Consider the following 17,846-nt stretch of genomic DNA (forward strand, 5'->3'; position numbering starts at 1 on the left):
TGATATTTGTCTTTTAAAGGAAAAACTGGGGAATGTGGTACAATTTGAATCACTCTTCAAAATGTCTAATGCAATAACAAAAATATGGCTGGAAGTTGAGCTGTTTTCAGGCGTGAACGCCTAAACTGAGAATTGCATAAATTGTTTCAAACTGTGCTCTCTATTATCCCTTTTTTTAGACCCTGAGTAGATCGTATCCTTTCTTGTTGACTGTGTTCAGTCGTAGATACAATCAACTGCGCATTTCCCACAAAAGGCCCAGCATTCTTGTAAATGCCTTAAACCAATACCCTAGTGAATTTGCAGATGTTAACCAAAAATGAAGCAATAACAGCAGAATTGTTGTTTTCCTTCTAATGCAGCTTAATTTTAAATACCAAATTGTTACCCTTTTATTCATCTTTTATGCCCTTCAAATTGGTATGACTTGTTCTAGCATGACTATTAATAGTAACAGCTCCATAAATTGTTAGATTAACTGGGGTTAATAAAACATTATAGCACGGAAAAAAGTAGAAGGTTCTGTCTTTCATACACTTGAGACCTAAATTAATTAGATTCGAATGAATAGTTAACCTGGAGTATGACCTCTACTTGTTGTCAGTGTTGTCTCTATAATTGTTTAGCTAAGCGGGGCATAAATGAATCAACTATTTGCCAATTTGTTAATGCAAACTTCCTTTCTCATCCTGGCTTCTGGTTCCTGTCCCTAATGGTTGGGAGTTTGGAGCTGGTTTGAAGTAGGCACAAAATGGCCACATAGAACTGGCTCTTCCCTGTCTTCTCTCATCTGGGGATCTGAGTTGTGACCTTTACAGACTGGCTGTTTTAAGAGTTATTATGCAAAAACTGGAAAAGAAATGAAAAGGTAAAAGGTTCAGTGTAGAAGTGTCACACAGTTCTAAAAGTTGCATGGGAAAGAACAGGTAATCTTTTCTGTTTTTCAAAGGAAAAGGAGGGAAAACTGCTAGGAAAAGCTGTAGATTCAGTAGGATGAATGACAAAAAGTGGCTTTCCAAAGACTTTTCAGGGTGCTCCCTGACAAGAAATGGATTAAACTGAGTTGAGTCACAGTAGACATCATCAGAAGGATTCTGATACTGCATTACCAAACATCTGATCTCTCTGTTTTTTGCCTGAATTATAAACTTCCATGTATTAAAATTGATTAAAAATCAAAATATCTATTTTAGAAAACAAATTCATTATTTTTAACATTAATAATAGTTTATTTAGAGTTCGAGTAACATGTAGGTGGTTTATACCTTTCTGGTAGCCAAAAAATTTGAGCATGATGTATAGTCTGTTTACAGGAGACCAAGACAGTAAATGAAATTTTATTGTGTTATGCTGGCTATGAAACAAACAGCCTCAGGGAAGTTTTCATAGTGCTTATACTGTCTAGAAGCAGATATTGCTGAGAAAAACTGCACTTTCAAGCTCATCAGCTCAAAAATCAGTAGTTTCATAGTTACAGCTTTTAATGACAATTAGTAATGGAATGAATTTCAGGAATAGATACGTCGTTTTCTTGGCAAGGTAAAGGTAACCATAGTTACAGGAGACTTTCGGAGTGCCTGAGCCTGGCTTGGCTCCTGGTTTCACTGTGAAAGTTCAAATTCTATAAATAGAAACCCTGTAGATTTCTGCAGATCCTACTATTATTATTATCAGAACATTTTGCTCATAATAGACCTCGAGTCCAGTGCCATGAGTCCCAGATGTTTCTCAACACATATATGAAAAAAAATCTGGGGCCTGACTTATGACCTGATTAAATCGTAGCCAGGCATTTGGTCTCTCTGGAGCAGGATGTGTGGGAGATTGAGATGTGAAATATGTACTGCTTGCAGGAACATTTTCATCGTTGAATGTCCTTAGTGCCCTTCTTAACTATTTGTACATTCTTCAGCCTTCGAACGATTCCATAATTGGCTTTCTTGCAACCTTCCAGATCTTGTTCTGATATAAAGATTTAGATGTAATTAGTACGTCAAATGTTTATCGGGCTAAAGTAATATGACACCAAAATAAACAGAAATTTAAATCCCAGCACAAAACCCTGTTATTACTCAGAAGGGACATACCTTTGTTCAGCTAAGGTGTTAGTCAAAACTTGACTGATTGAATTTGTACTGTCACTTATTAGGGAAGGAACCGTGCAAGTCAACTTTGAAAATATTCTTATGCCTGAGCTATGCTCCATAGCTGAGATAAATCTGTGCAATGTTTTGACTAGAGAGATACTGTGATTAAAATACCAGGGATATGGAACTGATTATGTCTTTTCCAGAAAAAAATCTCCTCTAATAACAACCTGCATTGGAAAGGACATATTTTGACAAAAATCCTACTTGTGATTGACAAGTCTCTTTTCCAGTGGGAAAGCTTGATCTCATCAGTTCTATGATTCTGCAGTAGGTGTTTCTAAATGTCCAAATTTGCTACAATTCAGTCTTAGCCATTTTGGGTTGACATCATCTCATCTTAAAAAATATCTCAAAGCCTGGTCAAGAGTGTGCACAAAATTTCAGGTGTTACAGTGAAGGAGATATGGCTAAGTATTAGAATTAACTTCCCGGAGTCACTCAAAATCACAGAATGGTTGAGCTTGGAAGGGACCTCTGGAGGTCTTGGCCAACCCTCCCGCTCAAGCAGAGCTACCTATAGATAGTTGCCTAGGACCAAGCCCAGGTGGCTTTTGAATATCTCCAAGGAGGGAGATCCAACAACCTCTCTGGTCAACCTGTGCAAGTGCTTAGTCACCCTCACAGTGAAAATGTGTTTCATTCAGAGGGAACCCTCCTGTGTTTCAGTTTGTGCCCATTGCCTCTTGTCCTGTCAGTGGGCATCACTGGAAAGAGCCTGGATCTGTCCTTGTTACACCCTCCCTTCAGGTGTTTATATACATCGATGAGAACCCCTGAGCCTTCTCTTCTCCAGGCTGAGCAGTCCCAGCTGTCTCAGCCTTTCCACCTAGGAGAGATGCTCCAGACTCTTAAGCATCTTAGTGGACCTTAGCTAGACTCTCTCTAGTGTGCCCATGACTCTCTTACACTGGGGAACCCAGAACTGGACCCAGCACTCCAGGTGTGGCCTCACCTGTTCTGAGGAGAGGGGCAGGATAACCTCCCTCCACCTGCTGGCATTGCTTCTCCTCATACAGCGCAGGAAACCATTAGGGAGGGCTTCATCCTTGCTCAGTATGAAATTCATAACTTCAGAATTGCATAATTTCAGAAATTTTTACAAGACATTGACTTGAAAACATCTATGTCATCAGGTGTTTATAAATGTTGTGTGCACCACAATACCAGATCATAGAGCACTTCTGGACTTTCTCCCCAAGAAGACACAATATTTTATTATTTTACAAGGAAAATAAATTCTATCTCCTTGTTGCAAAGCTATTTACATTATAAACATAATTTACTTCAAAAACCAGCCCCTCAAAAATGTAAAATAAAAAATATTTTCCTTTCCCTTGTAGAGAAAGATGGACATTTTGAAGTCAAGGCATCTGAAGTCAAGGCTGCCTGAAATATTTTAAACTTTTGTTTTCTAGTCAGGTACACAAGTTTTGTCAGCCAAGTGCTGACACATCAAGAGCTGTTAATCAAAATTCTGTGTTTTTTTCTCACTTCTAGTTTTCAAGAGTATTAAAAAACAGAGCTTGGCCTACCTTCAAACAAGCAAAGTCAAAGATATCACCACTTCACAGCAGTGATTTCTGTCCAACCAATTGCCACATCAATGTGATGGAAGTGTCCTACCCTAAAACCTCAACGTCCCTTGGGAGTGCCTTTGGTGTACAGTTAGACAGCAGAAAACATTCTTCCCATGAAAAGGAAAATAAAAACACTGATCAAGGTAGGTCAGTTGAGCTTGAAAGAACTACTTCCAGTGTTTCTGATATAGATTCTTAAAAGGTAACTGGTTTAGGTTTGTGTTGCAAATATTAAAATTAAGGATGAAACTTTATGAATTCCCTCTATTTTCAATACTTATGTTTACTTTAAAGCATAATAAAGGCTAGTCATAATTTTGAAATAACTTTTTCCTTAAACAGCTTGCCTTTGGTATACAAAAAAAGGCAAAAATTAAATAACTACATTAATTGTAAGCAGGAAAATATTAGGTATTTTACTAACTTCATAATATACATTGAAAAAAGATAATGATGTAACCTTTTTGGATTATTCCCAGGTAAATTGAATCCAATGATTTATGTCCAACATACTATTACTACTATGGCTGCCCCGTCAGGACAGTCTCTTGGCCAGCAAGAGGGCCATGGGCTGAGGTACCTCTTAAAAGAAGAAGATTTAGAAACTCAAGATGTCTATCAAAAGTTACTGTTCAAATTACAGGCTGCACTGAAAGAGGTGGAAACATGTGTCTGTCAAATAGACGAGTAAGTAAATTTTACCATCTGGACTTGCCTTTAATTTTTCTATTGAAGATACCGATAAATCTGAGTATTCTTTTTGTGTAGTGTAGGATCAGTGATGACTTCACATAGAACTGAAATGAGAAAGATTTTAATTGTAGGCAATACTATATTTTGTTCCTGTACAATAGGAATGAATGTATGAATGGCCTCAATTTTTTTAAAGAAAACATTGTTTTCTGTGCGTTTATGTAGTTCTGCCAGCTATCATGCTGCAGATGAGGTCACTTAATTAAATTTAAGATAATTTTAGTGCTTGGGTGCGCTTACAAATGACTGTCTAAAGCCTGCATTGTCACTCTTCCTCAAGGAAGTCAGAACATTATATATGGAAGTTCAGTCAGTACGTCAGGAAGTTCCAGTTAGCAGCCTGCCACGCCTTTCCTTTCCTTTCCACTCCCTTCAGCCTGTGATGCCCAAGCACAGGAACTTCTGAGCCTTCCTTTCATACACATATATATATAAACATGCACAGAGATATATATATATATATATATACACACACACGCATAGTGTGTAGAGGTATATAGAGATACAGTTATTTTGAGGGTCACACAATTGTGGCAGTAAACACGAGGGTTCACTTTTTTCTTTCATAAATATCCCGTACACTGATTGCAGTAGATCTCGCATAAGGTGCACAGATTTACTTGGCAAATTTTACCTTTTGCTGTTTGTAAGACTGAGACTTTTCATGCTTTATATCTCATGGACTTTAAGTGGACTGCCAGTGTGTAATTACTGCGCAGGAAAGTGGTTCTGTGCAGGAAACAGGATAGCCAAGGGACCTACTTAAAATTACTGAACAGGGAAGAGGAAAGCCAGGGCTATCTGAGTGTGAGAAGTTCAGCAGTACATAGTGTATTATATTAGAACATAGTTATAGCTACTAATTAACTCGAGAGAAAAGTGAGGACTACTGAGAAACAAAAAAAAAAAAGCGTAATAAGATAGGGTAATCAAACATCTGTGCTTTAATTAGAAATATTCATGCTTCAGCAGCTAGGAGGAAATGCTTGAACATATCAATCCTTGAACTTTCTAAGGACTGTAGAACTTGTTTTCTGTTACAACATAGCAACAATAAAATTGATGTCTCTACTGAATTGCTTATTATTATAAGCAATTCTCATTATTACAGTTTTTTCAGGACTGAAAATACAAACACGGTATCAGAATTCTAAATTTATATGATATTGAATGATAGAAAAATTGGGTTACTAAATGACACTTTGGTACCCCTTATGAGAGTATTGTTGAAAAACTGTTCTCTTTCATGTTACTAGATGTCTCTGCTCTGTGTTGGGATCAGTAACGGTGTCTCTCTCAACTCCCAAAATCTTGGGGCAGTATTATCTACCCAACCTCTCCTATCTGTTAGTGAATGAAAGTGAACTGAGAAACAAGGGCTGAAAAGCAGGTCTGTGAGAGCTTGTGGATTACCAGAAAGGAATGTCTAAGAGAAGGTTGTGTTCTTCTAGCATTATATTGATGATAACTTGTTGTGTCCCATTGGTGAGATCAGGTTGCATAAGAAGTACAGTACTGATCAAGAGGGAAAAGACAAATACTCCCTTTCCACAGCCTCTCAAAGTTCCACTGGCTCCTCATTCAGTCAGTTTAATAGTGTCCCAGTATTTCTTTAGTACCATTGACAGATACCCACCACTGATGCTAGGTGTTATACAGAAATACATCCTTCTTAAAGTTGTTTTCTGTATGGAGACTCTGCTGTCTTCACATGCACTCAGTGTGCTTCCATAATCCCAGCTGTTTTTTGTAAAGATGTCTGTTGGGAGTATACAAGAGGCTTGGACATTTTCCGAGCCTCTGTGAAGTGAGCAAAAGTCAAAGCACCTCACAGGTTACATAGGATTTTTCTTACTGCCTGTGGCTATACATTTTTAATGCTTTGACCGACCATAGCAGGTTTTGTTTGTTTGTGACATACTTCTAGGATTGTGTTGATTTGGGTTGCATATAGGATTAATTCCACATGTGAAGATTTTTTTGGTCAAGATTTCCATTTCTCTGTTTCATGGAAATTTTATTCATAGTTGCAGAGACATTCTAGCTGTTAGTTACTATTCATTCACATATTTCTGCTATGAGAGATAGACATCTAAGCTAATTTTGTTTGGGGTAGACCCATCTCCAAAGAAAATACAATGTGCATGTGCTGTGTTTAAGAAGAAGAAAGAAAAAAAACCACCAAAACCCCAAACTTTAAAAAAACCCCAAAACTCCGCTTAAGTATGATTATTAGTTTTGGGGTTTTTTTGTGTCCAGGCTTGGGTTTGTGAGTTTTAGGCTCCCTGAATTGGGTTTCTAAGAACACTCCAGTGACCTCAGGAACTACCAGCTCCAGAACTCTTGTTTCCAGAATTCCAGCTTTCATTCATGGTAGTTCAGCAAAAGAATTTTTCTTGAGGAAAAGAGCCTGCCTGCTGAGACAAAGTGAAAAGCTCCCTTAGGAAAAGCTCCAACTACCTTCATCATTCTTTTACTGAGATCTTGGCAGCAGTGACTAAACAGTCACAGAAAAGTAGAGGATATAATAGTCTGTCGGTATCTTGACAAATAATTACTCAGGGGAAGAGATTTTCAGGAGCTGAAGTTGTAGTTCCTTATATGTGTTTCTTACTTTTGATTATTTTCTTACAAGAACAAAATCCACAAGAAGTTACTGGAATGGATCTGCTCAAAGCCCATTTTTGTTTTCCTTGAAGTGGATGGTAATGGGAATACAAGAAAAAGCAAAATTATAGGTTAATCCTTGTGCTTATGTCCTCTTCCAGTAAGCAGTACTACAAGGTCTTCTTGAAATGAACCTTTTTTTTTAAGAGCACTGTTAGAAGGATCTGCCATGAGTTTTCCTAATGCCTTTTTGAACCCCTTTTATGTTTTCATATTCAGAAAATAAGTTTTACAAGTAAGAAGAACTTATTTTGAAAAGGTTTACGTTTTCATAACATTTATTTTTGGACACGTTCAAGAACATGTATGCTCTAGCAGGTAGATCAAAACTGAACACTGTTGTAAAATATGGGCCCCGTCTTTCTTCCTGTCCTCATGGAATCTTGCTAACTGGTGTCTTAAGTGACAGGGAAGAACTGAGTTGGGATTTCATACTGATATGCAGTGTTAAGGTGTCATGTAATCCAAAAGACGCCTGTCTAGTGGATGGGTGGGTTTAAAGTCCAGTAAAATTATACCTTTTGTATAGTTTTCCTATATTTCGGTTAGAGTTCAGTTCCTTTTCCTGAATAGATAATAAATATAAACATAAATATCTATGTCCATCTCTTGTTAGCTCTTAGCCAGAGAAAGCTGTGCAGAAATTATTAAAGGATTTTCTGAAAAGCTTTAGTACTATCCTTGTTTCCCTAAAGTTAATGTCAAAACCTATGTTAACATCTATCAGACTGTGATTTCAATGAGACCAAGCTTGATATACCATTTAATATATGTATTCATTGCTGTACAGTCAACAAAACAGCATTATAGGAATAATTACCCTACTGGGTTTCTAAAGTATGTGTTTTTTAAATTTCTTTCTTAAAACTGTCCATTCCTGAGAGTCAGAAAAGTATTTGCCTATACTCAAAAGTGTTATAGTTGAACATGGTGTTAAACACACTGTGTTCTGTATGCAAAAAGTTACTGCTCTGAGTTACTTAAAAGTCACTTGAGAAAGAAACCTAAAGTTTCAAGAACAGTTTAGGATTAGATTGTTTTCTGGTATAATATCTTTGTCAGAAGAGTAGAGAAATTGATAGCTCAGCACTGATGTAACTGCAGCTGAACAAACTTAACTTTATTAGCATTCAGAATTGATTACTTCAGCTGGCAGAGCCCCACAAAATCAAGATGGACCTCTAAATGACTCAAAATCAGAATTCCCCCCTTGCGTAATGTAACAATGCTAATAAGTGTGGTGAGAAATAAGAGTAAGGAAGGAACTCTGAATGCTGCCCTTTAATAACAGTTAGGGCAGCATTTTTTTTTGGAAAAGATAGGCGTCTCCCATAGTTTCAGAAGTAAGAATTATATGTAACATAATAATCTAACATGGGCTTGAATCCTGTTAATGTATTTGGTAGAAAGTTTGCCAGCTGACCATTCTGACAGTGCCTACAATAAAACCCTGCTACTGTGTCTAAGTACAGCAAAAAAAGCTTAATTTCATGTCTTCTGATTTCAGGTAGTTAGATGGTAATTTTTTCAAGAAAAACACTTCCATGCAAATCCAAATACTAGTTGGAAAACGTCATTCTAGTGGAGTGTTTGAGTAATAGGAATTAAAGGACGGTTGCCCATTATAGCCGTTCTGGTCTTAAAGTAAATTAGAACATCTCTGTATGAATTAATCACCCGAGAATATGAATCTTTTGCTTCCAGTACTTGTTCTAAATGTAGCAGTTCACGCTGTTCTGTCTTCTTGACTGGATGTCACTTTTGTGCTCATCACAGAAGCTTGTGGATTAATCATCACTTTTACTAGTGGTAGTGGCTTAGACACTTTGAATGTCAGGAAGTACACAGACACATTAAAGATTCTTAAAATGCTTTAGTAAAATAGCTTGTGATGCAGGCTGGCATGTCTGGTACAGTAGTGATTGAGAAAGTATATGCGTGTCACAGACATACAGTTTCGTTGGTTTGTTTTCTTGATTTGTGTGGAGAAGTACATGGTTCATGTTTAAAAATAGTTATGTTAATATGAAATTTGACCCCAAGTGTTGAAGAATGTTCTGTATTTCTTCCCCAGCCAGAATAATTTTCTTCATAGAAGATGAGTATTTAGTAATGCTAATGGGTTTAACTGTTACACTTTTTAACAGCAGAATGTGTAACTTCATTACTTTGCTTCAAATACGTAGTTAACATACTGTAGTTAACAGTGGTCTGATTTAAGATGTTTCCTTCACATATTGTAGAATAACAGTGGAGAACGTTGATGAGTAATGTTATCCTGTTAGCTTGCTTTTGGAAAACATGAATTTATCTTTCTTTTTTTTTCTCCCTTGTCTCACAGCCTTCTGTCTTCAATAACATATTCTCCCAAATCAGAACGTAAAACACCTGAGCCTTTAATACCAGCAGACAGTGATAATGAAAAGGGGGAAAGGAATGGGAAGAAAGTCTGTTTCAGTGTGACAGGTGAAGAACAGGAAGATTCTGGTCATGATACCATCAGCAACAGGGATTCTTACAGGTAATTTCAATTCGATTTTTTTGTCCACTAAATCAAACCTATGGGTTTGTAGGCTGTCATGTGGCTGTGTATCAGAATATGATGATTCTGACATTTCTATCAGAGCAATAACTACCATCAAGATATGTTACAAGATGTGTAAAATAAACTCTTTTATGAGTACAGATTACTTATTAGAACTTGTTATTGCTAACATTTGTAGGATATCGCAGCCAGAACTGTAAAGCTTTACCTTAGATTGCCTGTCTTATAAAAAACCAGAAATAATTTCACTTATTATGTCCCCTAATAAAAAGCCCAAATATCTGCCATGGAAAGAAAGATGCCAGAGCACCCACTTTTCCTGATCTAAAAAAAATTCTTAACATACATTCCTCACCTTCTTCCACTCGGAATATTGTAGCATCATCTCTAGAATTCATAATGCATCACAGTTACTGTGAATGAAATTACGAAGATTTTTGAAAAGGAAGGAGTAACTGTAGCCAGCATAGGTCTTACCAAAATTATCTTCTATCACTTAGCGAGAATTGGTTAACTACACGACATAAAATCTAAATTAAAATTTTAGCTGCAAGTAAAATAAGGGTTCATTATTTGTTCATTATTATGCTCAGAAAGTAGAATCTCAGTAGGGTCATTGGTTTCTACAGAACCGTGTGTTGCTGAGATCTCTTTCATAAGCTAATATTTGATTACTGCAGCGTGGTAGACACGGGGGCTCTTTATCAGACTAGAAACAGAAATAAGTGTAGACATAATTTGCACAGATTAAGTCCATCTTGTGCTAACCATGGTGGACACACAAGCAAAGGGCTGTTCCAGCTGAAGTGCATTTAGAGGTTTTTGCATGTCCATGATGTATCAAACTGACTGTGCGGGAGCTGCTCCAGTGGCCTGTGCTTGCTCCAGTTGGGAAGTTCTCCTGCAGGCACAAGATTTGTATGTGGATAAAGAAGGTGTGGCTTAGGACATGAGAGTTTTTTCATTTAAAGTATTTGCTTTATTCTGATTCTAGTAATTAATAGTCCATTTCGGCTGTTTGAGAATTATAAAAACTGGAGTTTCATATGCAGAATAGTCATAAAATATGTGAGTCTATAACAATGCTTGGAGTGAGATTGGATTTTTTTGTTTCTTTGCTTAAATAATGACATTACACACTACTTAAAATCATCAGATCCTATAGTGCCATTGATGTTATGATTAGAACTAGTAGGCTGATTTCAGCTGTTAGAATGCTCTCGTTTTCTGCTGTAGGGTCTCATTCTAAACCTTACAATACAACACAGTAAAAATGCAGAATGATAAAGCTAATACAGCTAATCTGTTTCTCATTTTCCTGCGGTTTATTTTCTCCTGCTTTGCACAGTCAAGTTTTAAATAACCTTCATCTTCCCTTTGGAGACTTTAGTAGTTAAAAAACATTTCTTAATATCCAGCCAGAAATTCTTAATACTCCTTGGAACTGTTTACTCTCTGTTAGGAACATGTTGTTACTGAGGTCTTTTTATCTACTTAATGGTTATGATTGTAATTATATCATATTGCTTCATTGCTAATGAGGTCCTTCGGTCTGCCGTCTCAGGAGAGCCATGTGACAGCAAAGACACAACTGTTATTGACAGAAATGCCTGAGGATGGTCACGTAGGAATTAGGGCTTCTCTCCCTAGGAAGGCGGCGGGATCAGTAGCCCAACTGAAGTGCATCTACACCAGTGCATGCATCACGGGCAACAAACAGGAGGAGGTGGAAGCCATTGCATGGTGGGAAAACTAGGATATAGTTGCCATCACAGAAACATGGTGGGATGACTCACACAACCGGTGTGATGCAATGGATGGCTATAAGCTCTTTGTAAGGGATCGGCAAGGAAGGAGAGGGGTTGGGTTAGCCCTCTATGGTTAGGGAGTGTTTTGACTGTCTAGAGCTTAATGATGATGATGACAGGGTTGAGTATTTATGAGCTAGAATCAGGGGGAAGGCCAACAAGGCAGACATCATGGTGGGAGTCTGTCCTAGACCGTCAAACCAAGATCAAGAGATAGATTAAATTTTCTTTAAGGAGCTGGGAGAAGTATCACAATGCCTAGCACTTGTCCTCATGGAGGACTTCAATTTACCAGATATCTGTTGGAAATGCAGTACAGTGGAGAGGACACAGTCTAAGAGATTTCTGGAGTGTGTGGAAGATGGCTTCCTAACACAGCTGGTGAGTGAGCCAACTAGGGAAGGTGCCCACTGGGCCTATTGTTTGTGAACAGAGACAGACTTGTGGGTGACGTGATGGCTGGGGACTGTCTTGGGCGTAGCAATCATGAAATAAGAATTTTTGATTCTTGGAGAAGTAAGGAGGAGGGGAGGTCAGCAGAACAGCTACCTTGGATTTCTGCAGGGCTGACTTTGGCCTGTTTAGGAAACTGGTTGACAGTGTCCCTTGGGAAGCAGTGCTGAAGAGCAAAGGAGTCCAGGAAGGCTGGACATCCTTCAAAAGGAAATCTTAAAGGTGCAGGAGCAGAGTACCCAGTCCCCTGAACTGGAAGACACGGACAGAGAGCAGAATGAAGCCCCCATAATCCAAGGGGAAATGTTTAGCAACCTGCTGCACCACTTTGACACCCACAAGTCTATGGGGCATGATGGGATCCACCCAAGGGTGCTGAGGAAGCTGGTGGAAATGCTCACCAAGCCACTTTCATCATTTATCAGCAGTCCTGGCTAACCAGGGAGGTCCCAGTTGACCAGAGGTTAGTAACTGTGATGCCCATCTACAAGAAGGACTGGAAGGAGGATCAGGGGAAAGACAGACCTGTCAGCCTGACCTCAGTGCCAGGGAAGGTTATGGAGCAGTTCATCTTCAGTTCCATCACACAGCATGTACAGGACACCCAGGTGGTCAGGCCCAGTCAGCATGGGTTTATGAAAGGCAGGTCCTGCTTGACTAACCTGATCACCTTCTGTGACAAGGGGACCTGCTTAGTGGATGAGGGAAAGGCTGAGGATATTGTCTACCTGGAGTTTAGTAAAGCCTTTGACACTGTTTCCCACAGCATTCTCCTGGAGAAAGTGGCTGCTTATGGCTTGGGTGGGTGTACACTTGACTGGATAAAAAAACTGTCTGGATGGCCGGGCCCCAAGAGTTGTGGTGAAGAGAGTTAAATCCAGCTGGCGGCCAGTCACGAGTGGTGTTCCCCAGGGCTCCATACTGGGGCCAGTTCTCATTAATGTCTTTGCCAGCAATCTGGTGAGGGGATTGAATACATTTTCAAATGATGCCAATTGGGCAGGAGTGCTGTTCTGCTTGACAGTCAGAAGTCTTTGTAGAGGGATCTGCACAGGCTGGATTGATGGGCTGAGGACAGTCACATGAGGTTCAATAAGGCCAAGGGCTGGGTCCTGTGCTTGGGTCACAACAACCCCTGCAATGCTACAGCCTTGGGGATGAATGTCTGGAAAGCTACCTGGCAGAAAAGGGCAAGGGTGTTTTGGTTGACAGCTGGCTGAATATGAGCCAGCAGTGTGCCCAGGTGACCAAGAAGGCCAATGGCATCCTGGCCTGCATCAGGAACAGTGGACTGGACTAGGGAGGTGATTGTCTCCCTGTACTGGGCACTGGTGAGGCCCCCACCTCGAATCCTGTGTTCAGTTTTGGGCCCCTCACTGCAAGTAAGACACTGAGGTGCTGGAGTGTGTCCAGAGAACGGTAACTAGGCTGGAAAAGGATGTAGAGCACAAGTTGTGTGAGGAGCGGCTGAGAGAACTGGGATTGTTTAGCCTGGAGGACTCTTAGGGGAGACCTTGTGTAGAGAATCTACAGCCACAGGCAAGGAAGTTGCAGGGAGATGGGTGTTGGTCTCTTCTCCCAAGTAGCAAGTAATAGGATGAGAGGGAATGGCATTAAGTTGTGCCAGGGGAGGTTTAGATTAGGTATTGGGAAAAATTTCTTCATCAGAAGGGTGGCCAGGCATTGTAACAGGCTGCCCAGGGAAGTGATTGTGTCACCATCCCTGGAGGGATTTGAAAGAGATGTGGACAAGGTGCTTAGGGACATGGTTTGGTGGTGGATTTGGCAGTGTTAGGCTAACGGTTGGACTTGATGGTGGTAAAGGTCTTTTCCAACCTAAACAATTCTGTGATTCTATTCTATGATTTAAAAATTTTCCCTATCTACTTACCTGGTTGGCTGCAGGTCCAAAACATATACATTAGCCAGGAAACATAAGTTGGAATGCCAAAACAAGTAAAAGATAACTTCTGTATTTACAAAAATAACACAAGTAGGGAGCACATGGGTACCTGTATAACTGCGATATTGTATATAAAATATAGATATGTATATATTGGTGAATGGGCACACACAAATCATAAAACCAAACCCAGATCATTATATGTAAATATCCTTTAGGAACAATTCTACATTATCGTTTGGGTTTTTAGACTCCCTCTGCTGGATAAATACTTAAGCATTTTCTAACTAAACTATTTTCATGTGGCTCAATAACTCTGAAGACTCTGAATTCAAATTTATCTTCATAGGATTCTTAGTACAAAAGGCTATGTTTTACTCTGTTTATGCTGCACAGATAGGTATGTTCTCTTTTCTGTTTTCTGTACAGAACAATTTATTTTTGAGGTAAAAGAGTAGAAAAAAAATACATCCCCAGATCTCCTTACTAGAGCAATATGGTGATATTTTGTATGCATAGAAGTTATCACTGAAGTCACAGATGTAAATGTCTACATGTCTCTTACCAAAATGGGCAGCTGGAAGACATGGGATCATAAGCTCTATTTTGGCTGGCAGGGAAAATAGTTTATAATCTGAGTTTTGGTGCTACTCAAATGGACAAATCTCTTCTAAACCCATTATGGACTACTTCACAAGTCATAAACCAGAGTATTTTGTCATTTGTATTAGCTATGGATTAGGAGTACAGGCTTTAAATGTGGAGTTGCTAAAACATTTGAATCCACAGTTTCAAAAACTGTCCCTTGTGTAATAAAAGTTAGTTGTTTTGCACTGAAAGTGTATATTGTCATTCCGCAGGTACTTTCTGACATGCAAGGTGAAGGGAGACAATTGAATCATCTATTTTGGGAGTCTGTTCTTCTGAGTCCTACCAGGATTGCAAATTATATGATAACCTAAGCATAGGAATCTTTATTGTTGTTAAAGAATGATACAGACCATCTCATCATTAAGTTTAAAAGAGGAAAAGGTGAAGAATTTCTGTAACTTTGCTGCAGAGTCTGTGTTAAAGGACATGACGTTATTTCTTTTTTTTTGTTTTGTGTCTTTTTTTTTTTTTCAGTGATTGCAACAGCAATAGGAACTCCATTGCCTCATTCACCAGCATTTGTAGCAGTCAGTGCAGTTCTTATTTTCACAGTGATGAAATGGATTCAGGTATGTTTAGAAAAGTCGGCTCTGAATCTGTCATCTGTTCGTCTTACTCAGTTTTGTTCTTTTCACTTGCCTGGCAGTTTTGTTGTTTTTATTTTAAAAACTGCATCCTCCTTGGTAATAGGACTGTATCATCTGCTTTTGCCTAGCTAGTGCTGCACTTAAGAGTCCTTATGTGAGACAGAGCTAACATTCCAACATCTCTGTGAACAGACTGAATTAGTTAGAGCTCTTAGAGTCACTGCTTTTAACCTCTTTCATTCCTTGAACCTCGACAGAGTGTTACGTTGCACAGAGTGAGGATCATTTTAGGTGAGTGTGGCATGCTCCCCCAGCCTCCGTCGGCACCCAGACGACAGGATACGGCTGTGTATGTTTGTAGGAAGGAATGTGAGACCACATAGAAGCACATTCTTGTTTATGCCGTGACAAATTGAATTTAAATAAATGCAGCTGCTAATAGGAATGAGATGGGATTTAACTGCATGGAGTACAAGGTCATATACTCGGGGACTAATAATGAAAAATATTTTGCACTAAGCTGGGAGTTTATCATTTGGGAATGATTTAGAAAAAGAAAGAACTGGACATATTAGTTTAATATGAGCCACCAGTGAGACTTGGCCATAGAGGAGGCAAATTTTATTACTGGTTATACCAGGAGAGGTATTTTCAGTTGAGACAGGAAAGTATTAACTACATTATGCAAGGTATGTGAGATACTTTGTGAATAATGCAGTTCTAGACAGCTGCCTTCGAGACATCAAACATATTTACAGAGCTGAGCAGATACAGAGGGAAGAATGAAGAATATAAAGAACTGCTAATAAAACAGCAGACCCAGGGTCTGTATCTTCAACTGAAGATACAACTGAGCTGATATGCACTTGTGCAGCTGCAGGTTGATGTACAAACTGAGGCACCTAAAAGAATATGTCTCCAGCAGCCAAGTGCAGATACAGTATTCGAGCTGATAAATACTGCTGCTCAGTGAAACTCCCGCTCTCCTGATGACTTAATTTTCTCCTATTTCCAAAGCTAACCTGGTTAACTCTTGATCAGGCCTCTTTGGCACTGTGCTACATCTGTTGCAATTAAAATCCCGTGAAGGGTTATAACTGCTGGTGGTAAGGACATCTAAAGGAGCTAAGAAAAATCAAGGAGAGAAAGGTGCTATTTAAGTGTTTCACTGACATAAGAAAAATGAGTCTAGATTGACCATGAATAAATTTGGATTATAAATTATCAGGTGGCTACTTCTTATCTGTCATTGCAGCAGCAAGGAGGAAAAACAGTTTTAAGCTCAGTTTCTCACAGCTTTTGAAGGAGTTCAGGTTGCATCACCCATTGTCTGAGTGACTCAGGGTAGGGACCTAGGAGAGTACTTCTTTGTACTCTCTTAGGAAAAGATGTGGTATGTACTAATGAAAACTTCATGTCAAATACAGGAGTTGGATGCTGTATTTTTGTTGATCTACTAAAATCTCAGAACCATTTAATTGGTAAAAAACATTAAGATTGTGAATTGTCTGTGGAGTGTCTATAAAAAATGTATGGTGGATGCATTTCAGTGACTTTGTGGCCTGTTATATTAATATCCCACTACTTAGCCATTTATTTTGGTGTTTAGGATGTTCTCCAGCATAGAAGCAGCATGTGTTCTGGTCACAGAATGGTTGATGTTTGAGGGGACTTCTTGAGGTCATCCAGTCTAATCCCCTGCTCGAGCAGGGTTATCTGGACCAGGTTGTCCAGGACCATGTCCAGTTAGGTTTTGAATATGATCCCTTCTCTAAGAGCTATTTCTGTGTTTGGTGTCTACTAAATGCAAATTATGTAGGGAGAACAGTTACTATAATCCTGTAACCCTAAGCATCAGTCTATGTGCAAAATAGTTATCTAAGATACAAAGATTTTGGAAAATATGCTGAAACTTCTAAACAGTTTTTCATTTTAAAATATTTTTCAGGCGATGAGCTTCCCATAAGTGTTCGAATCTCCCATGATAAACAGGACAAGCTCCATAGCTGTTTGGAGCATCTTTTTGGTCAAGTACGAGATTATTTTTCTTGGCTTTGATACTAATGTCCATGTTTGAGCTAAGATGCCTTTAGCAAATACTTCTTTTTCTTTTTACTTTTGCTGTCCACTGTTTACTGGGATGGTATGTATTTACTCATTCTCCTTCAGTTTTCTGTAAATAGTTCAAACCTGACAGTTAAACAGGTCTTTAGGTTTAGTCTAGCATTCCCTAGCTTGCTACTTTAACCAGAGCCATTAGGTAAAAAAGAATCCAAAGCTGCTTTTTTGTGATCCATATTTCTTAAAGAAAGACTTTCTAATTGTTGCTCTAATAAACCTTTCTCACTGAACCTTGATCCCAACAGGTTGATTCAATTGTCAATCTTCTGAAAGGACCAGCTGTGATGAGGGCCTTTGAGCAGACAAAATACTTTACCCCAGGTCGAGGCCTCCAAGGTAACTTTTAATTCTATCTGTGGGAATCAAAAGGCTTGAAGGGTACATGAATATGGCTACTTACTCCTTCAGCTGGGTGTTAAAGAACTGATTTTGCTTAATCTTGGTGTATTCTACAATAGTTGATTGTTGAAATCCTTTTTAAGTAGGCATTCTTAGTTGAAAACTGTCTTCTTAGACTTTTATTGCACAACCTATGCCAATGGCATCCTGGGATGCATTAAGAAGAACATGGCCAGCAGGTTGAGGGAAGTTATCCTCCCCCTCTACCCTGGGCTGCTGAGGCCTCACCTAG

General features: G+C 38.9%; 1 protein-coding gene across 1 annotated transcript in view; it reads left to right on the plus strand.

Annotated features, from left to right (window-relative positions):
- PREX2 (phosphatidylinositol-3,4,5-trisphosphate-dependent Rac exchange factor 2) overlaps nt 1-17,551 on the plus strand; it is a gene marked incomplete at both ends in the record, with an annotated part of 41,244 nt that extends 23,693 nt beyond the window's left edge. Inside the window, 6 exons of the mRNA XM_010159581.1 lie at nt 3,648-3,870; nt 4,207-4,414; nt 9,489-9,668; nt 14,982-15,076; nt 17,043-17,125; nt 17,461-17,551. Coding sequence (XP_010157883.1) covers nt 3,648-3,870; nt 4,207-4,414; nt 9,489-9,668; nt 14,982-15,076; nt 17,043-17,125; nt 17,461-17,551 — 880 coding nt within the window. The remainder of the gene's footprint in view (nt 1-3,647; nt 3,871-4,206; nt 4,415-9,488; nt 9,669-14,981; nt 15,077-17,042; nt 17,126-17,460) is intronic.
- Between the last annotated feature and the right edge of the window lie 295 nt (nt 17,552-17,846).

The sequence above is a fragment of the Eurypyga helias genome, unplaced genomic scaffold (assembly GCF_000690775.1).
Source record: "Eurypyga helias isolate BGI_N326 unplaced genomic scaffold, ASM69077v1 scaffold4009, whole genome shotgun sequence".
Classification (NCBI taxonomy): Eukaryota; Metazoa; Chordata; class Aves; order Eurypygiformes; family Eurypygidae; genus Eurypyga; species Eurypyga helias.